This window comes from Onychostoma macrolepis, chromosome 15, assembly GCF_012432095.1.
Source record: "Onychostoma macrolepis isolate SWU-2019 chromosome 15, ASM1243209v1, whole genome shotgun sequence".
NCBI classification, from domain to species: Eukaryota; Metazoa; Chordata; class Actinopteri; order Cypriniformes; family Cyprinidae; genus Onychostoma; species Onychostoma macrolepis.
Genome location: NC_081169.1, coordinates 21,398,976 through 21,417,515, shown reverse-complemented (window position 1 = coordinate 21,417,515; position 18,540 = coordinate 21,398,976). Strand labels below are relative to the sequence as shown.

General features: G+C 37.3%; 1 protein-coding gene across 6 annotated transcripts in view; it reads right to left on the bottom strand.

The window, feature by feature from the left end:
• The window catches only part of frya (furry homolog a (Drosophila)), a 54,478-nt gene extending 36,273 nt beyond the window's left edge, over window positions 1-18,205 (bottom strand). For 2 of the 6 annotated variants that reach the window (XM_058799473.1, XM_058799474.1), the window contains exons 1-12: window positions 13,100-13,314; window positions 7,310-7,500; window positions 5,912-5,965; window positions 4,008-4,147; window positions 2,843-2,933; window positions 2,411-2,490; window positions 2,239-2,319; window positions 1,593-1,761; window positions 1,278-1,370; window positions 972-1,070; window positions 785-886; window positions 603-706 (exon numbers count right to left, since the gene is read on the bottom strand). In XM_058799473.1, the coding sequence (XP_058655456.1) occupies window positions 603-706; window positions 785-886; window positions 972-1,070; window positions 1,278-1,370; window positions 1,593-1,761; window positions 2,239-2,319; window positions 2,411-2,490; window positions 2,843-2,933; window positions 4,008-4,147; window positions 5,912-5,965; window positions 7,310-7,500; window positions 13,100-13,169 (1,274 nt within the window). In that variant the 5' untranslated portion in view covers window positions 13,170-13,314. Of the gene's footprint in view, window positions 1-602; window positions 707-784; window positions 887-971; window positions 1,071-1,277; window positions 1,371-1,592; window positions 1,762-2,238; window positions 2,320-2,410; window positions 2,491-2,842; window positions 2,934-4,007; window positions 4,148-5,911; window positions 5,966-7,309; window positions 7,501-13,099; window positions 13,315-17,657 lie in introns of those variants that run through there. The other 4 variants (XM_058799470.1, XM_058799471.1, XM_058799476.1 and 1 more) reach the window with 4 other exon arrangements.
• Between the last annotated feature and the right edge of the window lie 335 nt (window positions 18,206-18,540).

The following is an 18,540-nucleotide window of genomic DNA, read 5'->3' as shown; positions in this document are numbered from 1 at the left end:
TCTCACCACAACTTCCCCTTCTGGTGTTGAAATCCTCTAAGGGCATGTACACCCTTTTCCCAAACAACGTCAACCATTTATTACATTAATTCTGATCGATCTATTATGGATTAGCTGCATAAGACATCTACACTTGTTCAATGTTCATTTCTAGTCCTAAAGATCAAATATGGGTGTGTATATGGTTTCGTTTGCCAAGCTTTCGATTCCCAGTGGACGATCTTGGCGTTCCAACACCCATCACCCATGACCACCAGCCTCCTTTCTGGTTCTCTCCTTTCTCCACCCATTTCTGGCAGCACTGCCAGTAATTACCCCTCCGCCTGAGGCACGATGACTGTAATGGATTGCTTGTTTACTCGCTGCCACTGGCTGAGGGGTGCGGTCACACCCCGGGTTCATTGGACTGACGGCCATGGGAGGGGTAGGGTACAGACTTGTTTTTATTTTTTGTTTGTTCAACCCTTTAGAACTCCACCAAGAAAGCTGGCATTCACGAGATGGACCCACGACTTGTCTCTGGGGGTCTCAGATGGGTGTTTTAGTAGTGGCTTTAAATACACGGTTCAATACAAGTAGCAGCAGACCACGAATGTGCTTACCCCTGCGTCGCAGTGTTGCTCTCACATTTGATGCGAATCATGTAGACCCACAGAAGTCGGTAGAGGGACTCTAATGCTACCCGTGCCATTTTAGGGTCCTTGTTCTGTAATGATGAATTTATTTAGTGAGAAAACCAGTTTGAATCCAGTTGGTTGAATAAATGAATAAGTACACTACACACCTTCAAATTGGAGAGGCAGTTGTTGAGGAAGACATGCCATCTGTTGAGGAAGAACTGCTTTTGGCTGACACACAGCAGACATGTCACTAGTGGGTACAGAGCCTAAAAAAACAAAGAGAAGGGTACATAGTGTTCAAAGTGCCGTTAAACAGTATGAAACACTATATCTTATGAAATCCAGACTGACCAGAGAATGCTTCTTTCTTGTTGAAAGATCCAAGGTGGTATCATACAAGCTCTCCACAAAGTTCCTTAAACAAGGAACATTCACCTCATTCTTGACAGCCTATTAAAAATGGAAAGACAATAATAACGAGGATCAAAACGTTTGTAGACATTTCTACCAAAATAAGGATTAAAAAAGATGATATATGGCTATATGTGTTACACAGGTCATATACAATGACGTGTGAGTGGTTTGTAATGTTCAAAATTCATGTAAATAACATCCAATTTGCAGAGTGCTGACAGATCTTTATAACATTTCTCTAACCGCTGCTACAGGAACTAGAATTTCCACAAAGAGTCCAGCCAAAGCATGTTTGATGTCTTTGTCCTTCACTTCCAGGAAATACTGCGCACACTCCTGTAACAGAAAGGAGCAAAGCATTGAGAAAAACTGTTAGCCTTCACATTCTTGAGAGCTAATATCATTGAGCTTATCACTATAGCCTTATCTAAGACTAAATGTATTTAAAATAAATACAATAAATTAAACAAATGAACAAAATAAATAAAAAGGCTACAGTAGAAGTGTTGTGCTTCGTGTAAGGAAGATTAACCAAACGTCTTAATATTCTCCATTTACCTGCATGAACTGAAAGGAGGCTTCAAACTCCTCTACAGGATACATTTTCACTCGGAAGAACTTCACACCCATGATGAGGCTGATGGTGCTTTGGACCACATATGGGCTCTGCTCCTTCTGACGGAGCTCCTTCAGCTCACTCATGAACCTCTTTTTAACAGCAGGAAATCTACAAAAAGACATTACGATGGACAGATAAATCACCGGCTTGAGGGCAAGGGTTTTATTCTTCACAAGCACTTACAATGAGAAATCGAGTCAATTATGTGGTAGATGAAATACAAGGTAGGAAAAAACTTTTAGACCTTTAAAGAATTTACTCATTTTCTATGACTTAACAGTTTCACAAAAGCAAAATTTCTGAGAAAAAAAAAGAAAAAGAAAAAAAAATATATATATATATATATAAAATAAAATAAAATAACTGCCCTCTCACAAGTAAGACCCCAAGCTGTCAAATAAGACAACCAGAGGCCTGGTAACACCTCTTGAGCAAGCAAGCACCAACAGTCAACAGTTTCCTAGAATATTTCACCCAGGCAGAAATAAAAGAGACGCACAGAGGCAAATGTTTTGCAACAGGCGCAGTAAAGAGCTAGTAAAAGCACAGTTCAACACTGCTAAATTTGTTGGATTGAGTACTTACTTTGCTTGTGCTAAGACTCCGATAACTTCTGCATAGAGATCAGCTACAATGTGCATGTTGGCAGTGTTGGGACCATGATACCTGGTCATAAAAAACAAATGTAAATAGTAATGCAGATGCATGAATTTATACATTTTACTAAATGTGTCCAATAGAGGAAAAAGTCTCTTACCCCTCTTTATATTTAAAGTGCTTAAAAGCCAAATTAATGACTTCATGGACCAAACCATCCACAACTGGGTGGAGGGGCATCTGGCCAAAAACACAAACAGTATCACGTTTTATAATTTGGATTTGATTGGCCAATTATGGCTTTCTGTGATTTCAAATACCTTTGTATAATAACCACTAAACTGCGTATCTCTTCTAAGCCTTAATCTATAGCTAAATTTGCCATTTTGTTACCGAAGGAAACAAAACACAATTCGCTATCAAATTTGAAGCCGATTGGGACAATTTTGATTGTCTGGCAAGGCAGTAACCACCATAGATCCTTGGTGATGATCCACAGAGAAACTTATACATTTAGTTCTCCTCACTCTTTACATCTGTTAGTCATATTTGCATCTAAACTTATTTTGATGCAATTCAAAGTGTGTGTTACCTGTTTGAGAACCTCTATGAGCACAAGAGAGAAGATGAAGTCGATGGCTAGGTCTCTCCTCTCTAGCAGATAATCTTTCTGCTGCTCATCACTAGGAAAGAGAGAATGTAAACAGATTATGTAAGCCAATTTTGCTCCCACCCTCTCACACATTCACAGACTAAAATATCATTTCTCAATGATGAAATGGAGTTTTGCACTCCAGCAACAGGAAGCAGAAGTCACAGAAGCATCTGAGTCACTCAACACCCACTTGGCTATCTGATGTCACTTGGCTATTCTGGCACTATTGTGTCAAATCATCCAGTTAAGACAGAAGTTATGAGGCCAAGTGACAATACTGCATTGCAGTCTCACAGAAAGACGTTTTTAAAATATATTTTTGAAAGAAATCAATACTTTTATTCAGCAAGGATGCGTTGAAGTGATCAAAATTCATAGTAAAGACATTTACTACGTTACAAAAGATTTCTACTTCAAATAAATGCTGAAAAATTCTAAAAAAATGTCTACACAAAAATACAAATAAAAAAATATGGCTCAAACGTTAACAGACATGAACAATACCCACAAAACTCCAACTGTGAACAGTTAAACTGCCTGCTGTTCTTCAGAAAAATCCTTCAGGTCCCACAAATTCTTTGGTTTTCCAGCATTTTTGAATACTTGAACCCTTTCCAACAATGACTGTATGATTTTGAGATACATCTTTTCACACTGAGGACAACTGAGGGACTCATATGCAACTATGCAACATATGCAACAGAAGGTTCAAACGCTCACTGATGCTCCAGAAGGAAAAACAATGCATTAAGAGCCGGGGGGTGAAAACTTTTTGAATTTGAAGATCAGCATTAATTGAACTTATTTTGTCTTCTGGGAAACATGTAGCCTCTGAAGGGAAGTACTAAATAATAATAAAAAAAGAAAAGATATTTAGGCAAAATAAGAAAAATGTAATCTTCATTCTGTTCAAAAGTTTTCACCCCCCAGCTCTTAATGCATTGTTTTTCCTTCTGGAGCATCAGTGAGTGTTTGAACCTTCTGTAATAGTTGCATATGAGGCAGATTTGCATTAATTAACTCTATTATGCATAATTAACTATATCATACTCTATTGCGCTTAAATGATCAGCCTCATCTAAGCAATACAAAAGGGACTCACTTTTTGGACTTTGTATTTGAACGTGGTCTGTACTCATGGGATTCATCGTCAACTCCATTCTGTCTTTTGTACCAGTCAAACAAGGTTCGCAAGATAGATGGTAGGCAATACTCGGCCAGAGAACTCATTGTGCTGATCAACTGAAAAAAAAAGAGCGCATACATTAATCTCCACATAAACAAACTAAAAATACACCTAGTGCATAATACTGTATGTAGGCTATGTATTTCATGGTGCATATTCAGGAGAGAGTTATTTTGAGTGTGGAGGTGGTCTTGGTGAAAGCAGGGACTTTGTGCAAGCATGTGTCTTAAATGTGTATACAAGATGCAAAGAGGAGGGAAAGAGGAGGGACTTGGGGTAATGAGTGCAGGAAGGAAAGGCGGTCCCTCGTGAGGACTCGACACACAGGAAAGGGAGGGAGAAAGGGTGGTGTTCAGAGGCTAAGGGCGAACACAGCGAGCCCTTCATTCCCTGATGAACCCTGGGAGAAGAATCACCTCTCAGAGAGGCTGCTGAAAAGCCCAGGGGATCATGGGTACAAACGCAGCCCTGTGAGTTCTGAATGAGGCTGCTATTCACCTGCCTCTAATGCACAAACACACACACACACACGCGCATACAGAAACAAACTTACAAGCTCAGGGCAGGGAACACACACTCCACCCAAGCCAGCAATAAAAAGACCTTTCATTCTGGGCTTTCGATTCATTTACTCAATGTTATCTGAAATTAAATTCTGGTTTTTAGACATAAAATAAGTTTAGTTTAGGAATAATAGACATATAACAAACCAAACAATAAGAAATTTTTGTTTCTGCTTGCTCAGTCTGGCTTGTGGTTTAGATGTTTACTTGCCCTGACTGGCAGCAAACTTAAATTTGTTACTTTTTTAATGAATTTAAATTAAAAATGCCTAATTTACATGAATATTTAAAAATATATATCTATATAATGTTAAATATGTGTATAATTAAATTTTTATTAATATTTTATATTCGTATTCATTTTTATATAATATTTTAGTTCTTACACTTTTTAATCAAACCGAAAAAAAAACCTTTGCAATAAAAACGGGACATTTTATATATTTATTCATTTTTCAGATATTTTTGTCATTTATTTACAAATGAGTTAACTGTAAAAATAGAGTTTGAGAAATATATTCATATAACAAAAATTACTCATTCTGGCCCGATGTAAAATTATAATTAATTTATTTACATTTTATTTTATTTTATTCTATATTTGCATTTAATTTTTGCATTTCAAATTCTCTCTTTCTCTATACAGTATATATAATTGTGTGTGTGTGTGTGTGTGTGTGTGTGTGTATATACACATATGAATTTATATATCTATATTTATTTTTATATTGTTTTTATTAATCATTTCATATTATTATGTTCTCAACATTTTTTGTTTTGATCAAATTGCAAAGAAACACTGGAAATTTGCAATGAAAATTAAATGCAATCCTTATTGTTAAGTCCTGTATAAAACAATCAGAAGCAATCATGTGTAAATTATAGAGAAATAACGCCTTGCCCACAGCACAAAATGTTTGATGATCTGATGGAGCATGCAATGTCTCCTACCTATTGTGAATTTGAGGCATAAAACTCTCTTATCTAATCTATCAGAAATGCAAATGGACTTGTTCACTCCCAGTCAGCCAGACAAGCCAAAAACCACATCAGGCTTTTACTGAGGTCACTTTGAATGCTTTAAAGGCCAGACAGATCCATGAATCTATTTTAATAATTCAAAAAGTCAGATTAATTTTTTGGCACAGCCAAGCAGCTAAAAGGCTGTCTCTTGTCTTTCCGCTGGGACATCTGTCCACAGACTGGACATGGGGACGTGCACATATGTTCAGGGGGCAGAAAGCAAACAGTACGTACTTGGTCAAACTGCGGATCTTCACCCCTCTGAAGAGACTTTACCAAAGGTTTTTCCTGTAAAAACAACAGAAAAAGGTGAATTGAAAAAAACATGAATTTAATGCATTCTTAAAGAATAAAAGTACTTTTCTTGAGGGAAAAGAATTTTCCTGATCCCAAACTTTTAAACAGCAGTGTGTGTATATACAAACAGGGTAACCTGCAGAGTCTTACAATGTGAAAAAGCTGATCTTAACAACTATCACAGATCAGACATGCTGATTAAACAACACAGGTTGTGTAAACTGACCTACATTTCGTACTCCTACTCAGGTAACATAAGACGTTTCAAAGACCCAGAACTGTGTGTAGCTTCTTTTCAAGTGAAAGCAGTTAATATGTGATTTGGATATTCAAATACTATTATTTATTTATTCCTTATTTGGATTTTAGGCCCAGAACAGACTGTCTTCTCTGACCCAACTGGGCTTGTCAGACATAACGCTTTCAGACTGTGTTAAATTTAATTTGAGCTCATTCAGTCCACTGAAGCACCACTTTCATCTTAGGTTAATAAATATTTCAGTTGCTGGAGTCATTTGAGGGAGAAACAGATGAGAGGGCAGACAAGGACAGGGCAATATCCCTCAAGGCTTTTATAAGAGGTTAATGGACCGCCTTATGCTCTTGCAGGACCTTTCTCCACTTCTGAATCAAAAGACTGGGGTACATCAAGACATGACCACCCCATAAAAACACTCTAGTTGAGTCTGAAGAGATAGAAAAGTAAATAGCATCGCTCTATTTACTATTCAAATACAATCGGTCAGAGGGATGCCATTGCGCAAATAAACTGCAGACAATCCAGCAAACAATACACTACACAACTGTGGCTGAACAAATCTGAGATTTGTTTTTAGAAAATTAGAAGAAGATGAGCTCATCCTGATGGCAGATGCTTTGAGGGACACAATATATCTGTCCTGGGAAAGGTTCATTAACACTAGCCTGTCTGTCGGCCATGAAACTAGCAGCTCGCTGTTAAACACGCAAGCAGGTAAATTTGCCTGTTGTCTGGAAAATACTAACAAGGCTGGTAAGTGTTCAGTGTCTTTAGAGATAAACAATCAATATTTTAACACTACCATCTCATCTGTATTTTCCATTTCTGACAGATATAAATTTCATTTCTATTGACAAGAACCATACATAGATGTAGGGTCACGTGCTGAACTACATAAACAACTAGAATTAGCCAGATTAGCTTATATTTCCTTATTAGATTCAGTCTAAACAAGCCATTCCAACAGTCCATGTGGTCAGCCATCTCTACAATCCTCAGAGACAGATGAGTACTGGGACTGGAATGGTCACAGGTCTCAAGATCGTTACCTTCAATAGTTCAAAACTGTCACTCACCAAAGGTTCGGCCATGATGATCCGTATTTTGCGCTCAGAGATGGTGGTGAAGTTGGCGAAGAGGCTCTTGAGCACGTATTCGCCTGGACGGCTCTCTGGGTCCACACTGATGGGCATCATGGCGGGCGGCCTCTTCTCACCCTGCGAGCAGCAAACTGGTGGGACAGGAGGCTTGCTGTACCCTTGGGAAGCTTTAGACAAAAAAAGAAAATAAATCATATTAACATTATAAATAAATATGTACATGGAAATGAGGTGTTCTTGAGTGTGTCTAAAATACTGCATGTATCGTATTTGTCTTTTTCAAAAATGGAAAATCTGCATTTCAGAAAAAAATCACATGGATTTTCTAATGTTCTAGTTTAGAGGTCAAAAACTATTCGAATGTATACAATCAATTAAGTGACCGTTTCCTAATCCAGACAGTGAAATCCATTTCAGAATTTCCCAAGAATTCTCATTCTGCAGCTTGCCAGCGACTGCAACCTGTGTACACAAAGTAACGCCCATCTTTCCTCAACACAAACTAAAGTAACACCCTAGAAGCAGAAAGTTCAATTTCATATTAAGAAGTTGTAATATTCTTTCGCAGAGCTCACAAACACACACACACAAGCTACTGAACTGTACTGTAAGTGACAGTGGTCGAGTTGCAGAGGAGGCATGTGACAGTCACAGCAGTGATAATTTTGACGACAAATTTTGATCTAGTTTTAGATCATATGCTGACAAAAACAGAATTCGATTCACATAGCTTAAAGTGGGTTTTGCTTTCCTTTGAACAGAACAAAAAGTTCTTTGTCACCTACAGTATTTCACCTCCGAAAACAACTAAAGTTTACTAAAGTTTAAACTTCTCTAATCCACTTTTTTCAATCTAAAGTGTTTAAATATTTAACAATGACTCATTAATCATTAATGTTCAAAATCTCTGCACCACTACATGCCTGTTAATGGTTGAATAGCATATTCTTAATGTAAATAGCAGCCCAAATGCTAAAACTAAAAAAAAAATGTCATAAAAAATGGATTCATTTATAATTATTTCTTATTTATAAAATGTAAAAAACTAACAAAATAGTTAATTATTAATATAATTATCAATTGTATTAATATTTCCTTAATTTCATTGTATTCTAACTGACTGCAAATCATTCATTAACAACAAACATCTTCGTCATATATCATCGATATATTTCTTCAGTCTGTTTTGCTATTATATTGTCTAAACACCAATAACAGCTCATGGGTAAGTTTGATGCTCACCTTGCATTTGTTCAACACTGTGTCACATTTGACTAATTCTGTTACTTAAACACTTTGTTCGTTTATAAGTTTCATCATCATTCACTGACAGATTCTCACTCACTGCCCTTTGTCTCTCTCTCTCTCTTGTAGCACCTACCCAGACCTTTCATGAAGTTCACCATGCTGGTTTTATTCCAGCACATGACTGTGCTGTCCATAGTAGGGGAGCAGCATATGGGATCCAGTTTTCCAAACTTCACACGTCCTTATCAGTCACTTCAGTGATAGCGAGACCTTCTCCCAATTGCCACTTGCCCCATACTGTAACGGTCCCAGTGCGAGTCGAAACAAAAGTCAGAAAATTAGGTGATAACAAATCCACACGTGTGCTCGCCTCTTCTGAAAGCTCTCTATTGCAGTGTAAACGTCCACTGCCTCTCGAGACTGAAGGTCAGGCTGGAATATTTAGCTGAGGCCTGGGCAAGTGTGCAGGACCGACATGCTACAGTGGCATAGCTGCAGGGCTATATTTATCCCTGAGTACACACTATACGTCCTGATCTCCCCTCCGCCACTAACCAACAGTGTAAACATCACTCGATTGGGCACAGACTCACTCACTTACTTTCACTCCCTTGTTTGCACATATGTAGAAACACAGATGGTGTAAAGTGAGATGAACTATCCAGCTTCTGAATTCCACCGACCGACTCCATTACACAATCTTCCCAATGAGGCTTGCTAAACTCAATAAAAATATTGCATAAACAAAACGCGTAAACAGATCTCAAGCATTAAAATGTCAATAAATAAAAATAAACAAACTACAGTTCCATTAAGCATTGCAATCGACGTAACCAAAATGTAAAAAATGACACTTCAGTAAAACCTATTAATTTTTAATAATAGATTTTACACTTATTCCAAAATAATATTTTTAAAAAATTTTAATGTTTAAGTCTATTTTGCTCAGCAAGGCTGCATTTATTTGATCAAAAATACTATAAAAACAGTTACATTGTGATACATTATTACAGTTTAAAATAATTGTTTTCTATTGTAGTATTTTTTTTAAATGTCATTTATTCCTGTGATTGCAAAGCTGAAATTCCTTCTGTATCACAGGAAATTACAATTAATAAAAATGTTGAAAATATTTGTTGATAAATATAATCGTTGAAACCTTGACACTTTTCCTGGATTATCTGATAAACTGAAAGTTCAAAACAATAGCATTTATTTGAAATAGAAATCTATAACAATATTATAATGTCCTTATTTAATGCATCCTTGCTGAAAAAGGATTTCCTTACAAAAAAAAACGTTAATTTAATATATATAAACATAAACCTCTTATTAACTTTTGAATGGTAGTGGATACATAATATTAAATAAAAATAAATATTAAATATAAGAAGTTCAATTTGCCCAGATTTTTTGCTGTGATTCTCTCTTCAGAATTAGTGTAATTTCAACTGAAATTTAGGGACTGATTATGATTTTCTATTTTTTTTTTTTAAGTTAAAGAACTTTATGCTGACTGATAACTTCAAAAGAAGTAATAATCTTGAAACTAAAGATTCATTCAGAATCATTAAATCAGTTTCTAGTAAATGAATGTGATTCTATCCAGTTGCTACAAAGTGATAATAAGAGTAACTAACTAGCAAGAGAATACCTCAACAACCACCTGTGGCTCATGTAGAACACCCTAGATACTGGACAGCAACACTCCAACACACTATATCATGCTGTTTTGCATTTGCAGGCACCACTCTTTTTTCTTTAGAAAATCATTTTTTCACAGTAATAGCGCTCCAGTGCCAGTCTGGATGATTACGGCAGCCTGATGCATTACATGTGACTCTGCAAACAAGAGATGGGCTCAGACGGAGCATTACATCAGCGCTCTGCAGAGGAGCCTCTGAGCATTGAGCTGTTCCCAACAGAGACAATACAAGACACAGAACAACGCCTCACTATTTCACACACACACATCGACATGGGACACACACGCATAAACACAGACGCAGACGTATATTACACCACTTTTTTCTTTCTAAAACAAATACCGTTGTGTCCTCCCAACATTTTTCTTGTTCAGGAAGTGGACAACAAGCAAGGGAAAAACATACATCTAACAAAATCCCCCACTGATGTAAATAATGTGGGCTTTTTACATCGATAGACCCCAACTGTGTACAAAAGGCCCCTGGGGACGACAGCCATAACTCTAAATAAATGGACCTATAAAGCTCCATCCATTTTCAGATGGTTATCAGACTGTTAGCACACAAAGCCCACTCATATCCCACTGGTTACTTTCATCAACAAACAGAAAAAAATTCTTAGTTCACAGCAAGAATGGATATGGAATCTGCAGCTGAAACTCAATAGCATCTTACACATGTACAATCCCAAACTGTCGATATTTCACACCAAAGACCAGGGGCGTCCTAAACAAAACCCTGAAGACATAATCAATGACAAAAAAAAAACATACAGAATAAGACTTGCAGACCATTCAAAGAATAAAAGGCATCCAGAGGTCACACATTGGACGCCCATGGGCATCCACTCCTATAGTATACTATAACCCAGAGTAATAGGATCAGGTTGTGTAACTGCTCGAACACACTGTTCCATTTGAAGAGAGTTGGCTATCCTTGTGTCATACAGAAAGGTCATGAGGACAAACACAAAAACTGAAAGATGAGATGTGTTTGCAGATATTTGAGAGACGTGCTGATTATGACAGCTAAAAAACAAGGACATTTTTCCTGGATTTAGCCATTAGGCCTAAAGACACTCGCAGCTCTAAACCTCTGAGCCAGTGCTAAAAATATATTTGGTACACTGTACAAAGCACATTTGATTTAGTGATAAGAACGTTTCACCCATTTACTCTGAAGCAGAGAGAGACAGAGATTATGATTTGGTCTAAAACTGAGGATTAAATTTTCAGGCTGAAATATTTAAAATGTATTGATGTTTATTAATATTTGATATCACTCTGGCTTGAAAAGAAGATATTTCGTAATTCGTAAAAAAGAAAAAAAGCATTCGCCTCTGAATTACAGAAACAAAGGTCTGTAAAAAAAAAAAAAAACATATAAAACTACTTGCATCATACAGTATGAGGTATGAAATGTACATATACAAACACTACCAGAGAAATTATTCAACATTTTTAAATGTTTTTAAAAGAAGTCTCTTATGCTCACCAAGGTTGCATTTATTTAATTAAAAAAAATACAGTAAAAACAGTATTATTGGGAAATATTATTCAAATTTCAAATAACTGTTTTCTATTTCAGTATTTATTCCTGTGATGCAAAGCTCAATTTTCAGTACTCATTACTCCAGTCTTCAGTGTCACATGATCCTTCCGAATCATTCTAATATTTTGATCTGGTGCATAAGAAACATTTCTTATTATTATCTATGTTGACAGTTTTTGATGCATAACATTTTTGTGAAAACAGTTGAATTTCTTCAAAATTCTTTGATGAATCAAAAGTTTAATCAGAGAGCAGCGTTTATTTTAAACAGATTTTTTTTTTTTTTTACATCATAAATGTTTTTATTTTCACTTTTAAACAAATTTAATGCATCCTTGCTGAATAAAAGTATTAATTTCTTTTTTTTTCATATTAAAAAGGTATTATATGTAAATCTACATTGACTTCTTAAGGAGACACTTCTAGGTTATCAGAAAACAGCATAGAATGCTCACTGTCACTCTTGCTGCAAGCTGATTGGCTGAGGGCTGACCATCCCCCACAGCTGATTGGTCAGTTAGGCTGGTGAGAACAGGCACCTGATGCACACTGCTCTAGGGAGCATACTGTGTGCCAGAACACCAGGACAGGGATTACAATGCAATATAGACAAAAATGTCAGCCACCTTCCCTCATTATAAACAGTCAGTTCCATACAACAAGATCTTACAGAAGCAGTGTTGACATAACATGTTATAGATCCAGTTTTATTCACCGATATCAAAGTTATGGCATCAAATGTAAAGCATGTTTGAAGAGCTCCATCTTTATCTACAATACCTATATACACAGACAGCGTTAGAACACTCTGTCCTTAAGATGATAATTCACCCATGTCATTCCAAACCTATATAACTTTATATCTTCTACTAAACACAAAAGAATATATTTTGAAAAATGTCAGTGGGGCTCTATGTTGTTTTGGATTCCATAGTTCCTCAAAATATCTTCTGTGTTCCACATACTGAAAGTTTGGAATGCTATAAAGACGAATAAACAATGTCAGAATTGTCATTTTTGCATTAAGGATCCATTTAAGCCTGACATCCACATAAGTAAAATAGAGATAGCAGTACATGCCATAAAGTCCACATTACACTGACCTAATAAAATCCCCAGAATATTAAATAAAAAAGAGGACAACAACACCAGAGCACGTGCACCAGAGCAACAAGCTCGCCCTCTCACATGCAAACTAATTCTGGATGCATCCCGCCAGCCCTGGCTGCGATCCCCCGGCTCTGAGTGCCAAGATACTCACTGCTGCTCCAGGACTTCAGCAGGGACTTGATGCTGATCTCAAAGAAACCCGAGTCCTGCTGGCTGGCCATATTTGCACGTCGGTGAAGTCAGAGGATGCTGAGGTCCCGTACGTTTCCACCCCTGCCTGCAGCAGCGTCCGGAGCAGGCAGGTGGAATCGGCTGCTGTGGGAGAGTGATGCTAAACAGAGATGTTGCCGCCACAGACTGAGCCAGAACAGAGCGCCACAGATCCGCTAAGCTCTCCCCTCCTCTGTGTGCGTCCAACCCACCCTCCCCCTCTCTCTCTCTCTCCCTCTCTCTCTCTCTAGGCAGGTTCACTTTAAATAACCCAGAGTCAGAGGCTGCAAGCAGTGCAGGGAGAGCAGGGAGAAATCCTCTTATCCCCGCGTGGTTAATTATAACCTCTGTTTGCTTGCATCCCAAGTGAGAGAGACTCTCCTGACTGTCCTCCTCGTCCAGGAAATGGGCATCTGGTAGGTTTGTATCATGATGTACAGGTAAAGATGTTATCAGACAATGTTTGTTTGGCTATTATAGTGTATGTTCCTGCACATGTTCCTAACAGTGGTAGTTAGCAGTCACCACTATGGGATAAACTGGAATTCAAGGAGAAAATCTAAGGTGATTTATTGGTTTCACTTTATCTTGATGGTCCCTTTAACACATTCCGTTGACTATAAATAACGTGTGCCTACATATCTACTAAGTCTCACTAGAGTGTTAGTAAAGTATTAGTAGACTGGTAGGGTTAGGGTTAGATTACGTTGACAATGTACTTGCAAAGTTACTTATAGTCAGTAGAATGTCTTTTGGGCAACCATCACAATAAAGAGTTAGCAGACATTAAGCAGACAGTCTACTAATACTCTAATGACAGTTAGTGGACATGTAGGTGTAAAGTTACTTATTGTCAACAGACTGTTCAAGAGGGAACCAAAATAAAGTGTTACCGAATTATTTCCCAAATAGCATTAATATACAGTTTCTCTATGTTGGACACTTAAATCACACTTAAAAATGCATTATTGTTCCAAAAAAAATCAATTTTGCATAAATTATGTTCTTTTAAACTATCTATTCATCAAGCAATCCTGAAAAACATGCATCACAGTTTATACAAAAATAATAACCTGTACAACTATTTTCCAGCATGAAAATACAGTAATAAGAAATGTTTCATGAGCACCAAATAAACATCTCAGAATTATTTCTAAAGGATCATGCGACACAAAAACAGCTTTCCCAACATGGGGATAATGATACATTATAGTAAAAAATTATTTTAAATTACAATTTTATTTTATTGTATTTGTAATTGTATTATTGTAATTGTATCATTAATGCAGACTTGGCGCATAAGAGGCTTTTGGGGGCATAAAATACGTTTTTGAACGGTAGCTTATCTTTTAATTTTTTATTTAAAACCCAACAAATGTGTTTTTGTGAAATGTTTTTCTTTCTTTCAAATTACATCCCACTTGGTTTGTTATTTTGTAATATAATGCAATTATATTCACTTGCAAACATATTAACTTTTTTTGGGCCACTGTATATTCCAAAGCCTTTGCTACTTTTTGTGTGGCACCAATGACCTTCCGTGACTCTTCATTTTCACACACACCGTTGGTTTTGGCTCGAACCAGTGCTAAAGTCCCCATTCATCACAAGTGTCAGTCAAGTATGGAAAAAAGACAACTGCAAGGTGATTTTAACGTCAGCGCAAGCAGATTCTCACGTGCTATTTTCTTAATTTTTTTGCTGAGAGTCTAAATAAGAATTTCTACAAAGTCCAAAGCTCACAAGAAGTCAGCAAAGGTCAGCACAGCACAAACCCAGTCCAATCAATGCAGCTATAAACAAGGTCGCTTGTGACATTTCTAGTAAGCAAGAGTCTTCTTCACAAAGGCACTTTGTAAAAATGCTTACAGTATCATATGGTGCTGCTGGTCTGGCTGGTGGACCAACATAGCCATTCTGTATAAATACTGGGACTGCATGATCATATCTTCATACTCTCTCAAATACAAACATAAACACAGACTCTATCAGATTTTGCAGAGCTTTGGATATAACACGCTGCTGATTTGCTGGCAAGCACTGCACGTCCTTAGTCACTCCGTAATCCCATCATGCCCCTCTCTATCCCTCCGATGTCAAGAACTTGCCCTTAATTACATAATGCTCACACTCTATTTATCAGGCCAGTTTAAAGTTGTCCACTTGTGTTCTGGAGGAAAACAGCCTATTTATTCTTACTATTACTAATATGAATCCACTAAATTTAACAACAACAGTGGTGTCTGCTTTAATATTACTAATTAAAACAACTGTAAAGATAATAACATACAGATTGTTTTTAACATAAATATGTTAAGTGTTTAAATATTCATGTGATACTAAACAGTTTTAGCACAGCTTTTCTATTTATATTTTCATATTCTAATACCCCAGACAGTCCAGACAGTAATGCATGTCAACAGTACCACATGTTTTCCTGTGACCCATTTACAACTAGAATTTGCCTCCAGGGGACACTGGATTCTCTTCTTCCCTGTTTTTGTTTATCTTTCAAAAATTAAAACATTGCTCCAGTGGTAACAGTGATAAAGATGACATATCCCAGTAACATAACCCACACAGATCGGAGCCGGTGACGATATGAGATTGGACCTGGCACAGCAAGGGGCTCTCAGACAGATTATTACATAATGTCCTAGCTGAACTATTGCTCAACCTTTCAACCACACCATTATCTCCACACAGTGCAAATGGAGGTCTTGTTGGGTGGAAATGTCCAAAAACTTCCTGACGTAAAAAGCTAAAGGGTCCAAGCCATTACAACTCACAGCTGAAAGCACTGTATTGGAAAACGGCTCAAGTCAATCACTCAAATAGAACTCAAGTGAATAAAATAAAATAAAATAAAATATAAAAAATAAAATAAAATAAAATAAAATAAAATAAAATAAAATAAAATAAAATAAAATAAAATAAAATAAAATAAAATAAAATAAAATAAAATTAACTAATAGATTCTGGGACTTCTAAAATATTTCAGAACCTTACAAACAATATCAATTTTCCCATCACAGGCATTCATTGGCAGGTCTTCTCTTTGAGATAGTGTAAATATTTAGTCTTAGGCCATCTGTGGGAGTGGGAGCAGGTTGTTCTGCAGGTTGAGTCCCATTAAGAGCCTATTAAAAGCATTTTCAAGCTCTGATGAAGTGATGGAATGTGAAGCATGTCTCACTAATGCAGGCGTCACTGTGGATATCAGTACCAGCTCTGCACTCCTCTTTTTTTCTCTATCTACTTTTCCTCCCTGTGCTGATTTTCCCTCTCTCCACCCTCTGGCCCCTCTTTCTCCCCTTACACTCTTACCTTCTCCTCCTTTTCAGACTCTTTCAAGGAAACACACACAGGGCTCAAGTAACATTTGCAGTGTCTCTCCTCAATCTAAGCTGCCTCTGTCTCCTGTAATAAACTGTTTATCACATTTAACAAGCAGGATAGATACTGTGGGGTCCAACAAGTACCACTAGGGAAAATGTTTTGCTTTAATGATTGCAGAACTAACGAGCATCATGTGGTTCAAAGAAGAAAAACTCACAAAAGTTCACACGATCATTATCACTTATCACATTTACCTAATCACTTAGAAACAGTGGAGAATGTTGAATTGTAGGTATACTACCATTCAAAAGATTGCGGTCAATAAGATTCTCTTTTAAATGAATAAGAATGCCTTATATTACTCGAAAGTGACAGCAAACATATTTATAATGTCACAAAACAAATAAATGCTGTTCTTTTGAACTTCTGTTGGACTACTATAAAAGGTGAATTGCTGTTTCTACAAAAACTATTAAAAAAGCACAACTGTTTTCAACATTGATAACAAGAAAAATGTTTCTTGATCACCAAATCAGTATACTAGAATGATTTCGGCAGGATCATGTAACAGTAAAGACTGGAGTAATGGCTGCTGAAAATTCAGCTTTACCATCACAGGAATAAATTACATTTTAAAATATATTCAAATGAAATACAGTTGTTTTAATTTATAATAATATTTCTCAATATTACTGTATTTTTGATCAGATAAATGCAGCCAAAAGCAGACTTCTCTCTCTCAAAAAAATAAAAATAAATAAATCTTACCAACCCAAATCTTGCCTACGCAAATCAGCTCTTAATTCAGCTAAGAATTGGTGAATACTGTAAAAAAAGACAAGGATATTTCTTTTGCCTTTTTTCCACTTTGCTCTGCATTTCCTCACATTTCAGCACAACGCTATGGAAGTTTTCACTGCATGTGTTCTGTTGGCTGAAAGCAAACAGTCTATTTTAACAAACATGACGCCACATTCTCGAGGTAGCCAATAAATATCTATAGACATTGAGGCATGTCACACATGCTTGATAGAAAGACTTATGAAGTTAGTCTTCTGACCACCCTAACAAAGCGGCTTCTCAATTTTGCTCCGATCTCTAATTTCTTAGCAGACAGTGACAACAAACAAACACTCTGTCTTGCAGCAATCAGCACCTACATGTCAGAATGGTGGGCCTTTTCCTGGTCCGGATCTTCTTGAACTTCCCGCGGAAGTCACCACTCAGCATCAGGTCTTCAGGTAAGCTGGCCATGCTCTCCAATTCAATCCCATCATTCTCCTGATGCTGCTCCTTGCTGCCACGCTCGCCGTACGACATCTCTAGTTGGCGAGCCGCCCGCTCCCTGTCAGGCTTTCCACAGCGGTAACATTGAACTTGCAATTTTCAGTTTGTCTGCTCTTCTTCTGCTGCTCTTTCTCTCTTCTTTTCCTTTTCACAGAAGACTGAGTCTGGATCCCGGGCTGTTTCTTATACCAGTGTGTGCATGGGTGTATGTGTGTGTGGTGTGGAGAGATGCAGCCAGATAGGAGCCCGGCTCTGTGCTGCAAGTGTGTTTTAACCCCCTCGCACTTGTCAAAGCAGTTCAGCCAGTTACAGTAAAACGTATGAGAACAGGCAGGTGTAGGATTACCGTGCCGCCCAGTGACAAAATACGAGAGGAAAAGGAAGATGGAGAAAAAGAAAGAGAAAGAGACGTTCAGTAGGAAATGCTGCAGTGGGTAGATCGCCGTCTTTGAGTAGTTATCACAAACAAGCGGCTTCCGGCAGTCTGAGTCATTTAGTCTTCATCCTGTGATAGTCCAGAGGGTGGGATTACCCCGAAGATAACGCAATGCATTGCACGTCTCGTGTTTTTGGAGAGAGATCCCCAAACTCCGCTGGGATGGAGGAATCACTTCGAATTAGAAGGCTCTGATGTGGATTGTCCTTATTCAGTCACTAAGAGAAAAACTCAACACAGACTGTGTAATGGGAATTGTTGCATCATGGGTGTAAACCCTTAGAGACCTAATGAGAAATCCCTGTAAAAAATACACTCTT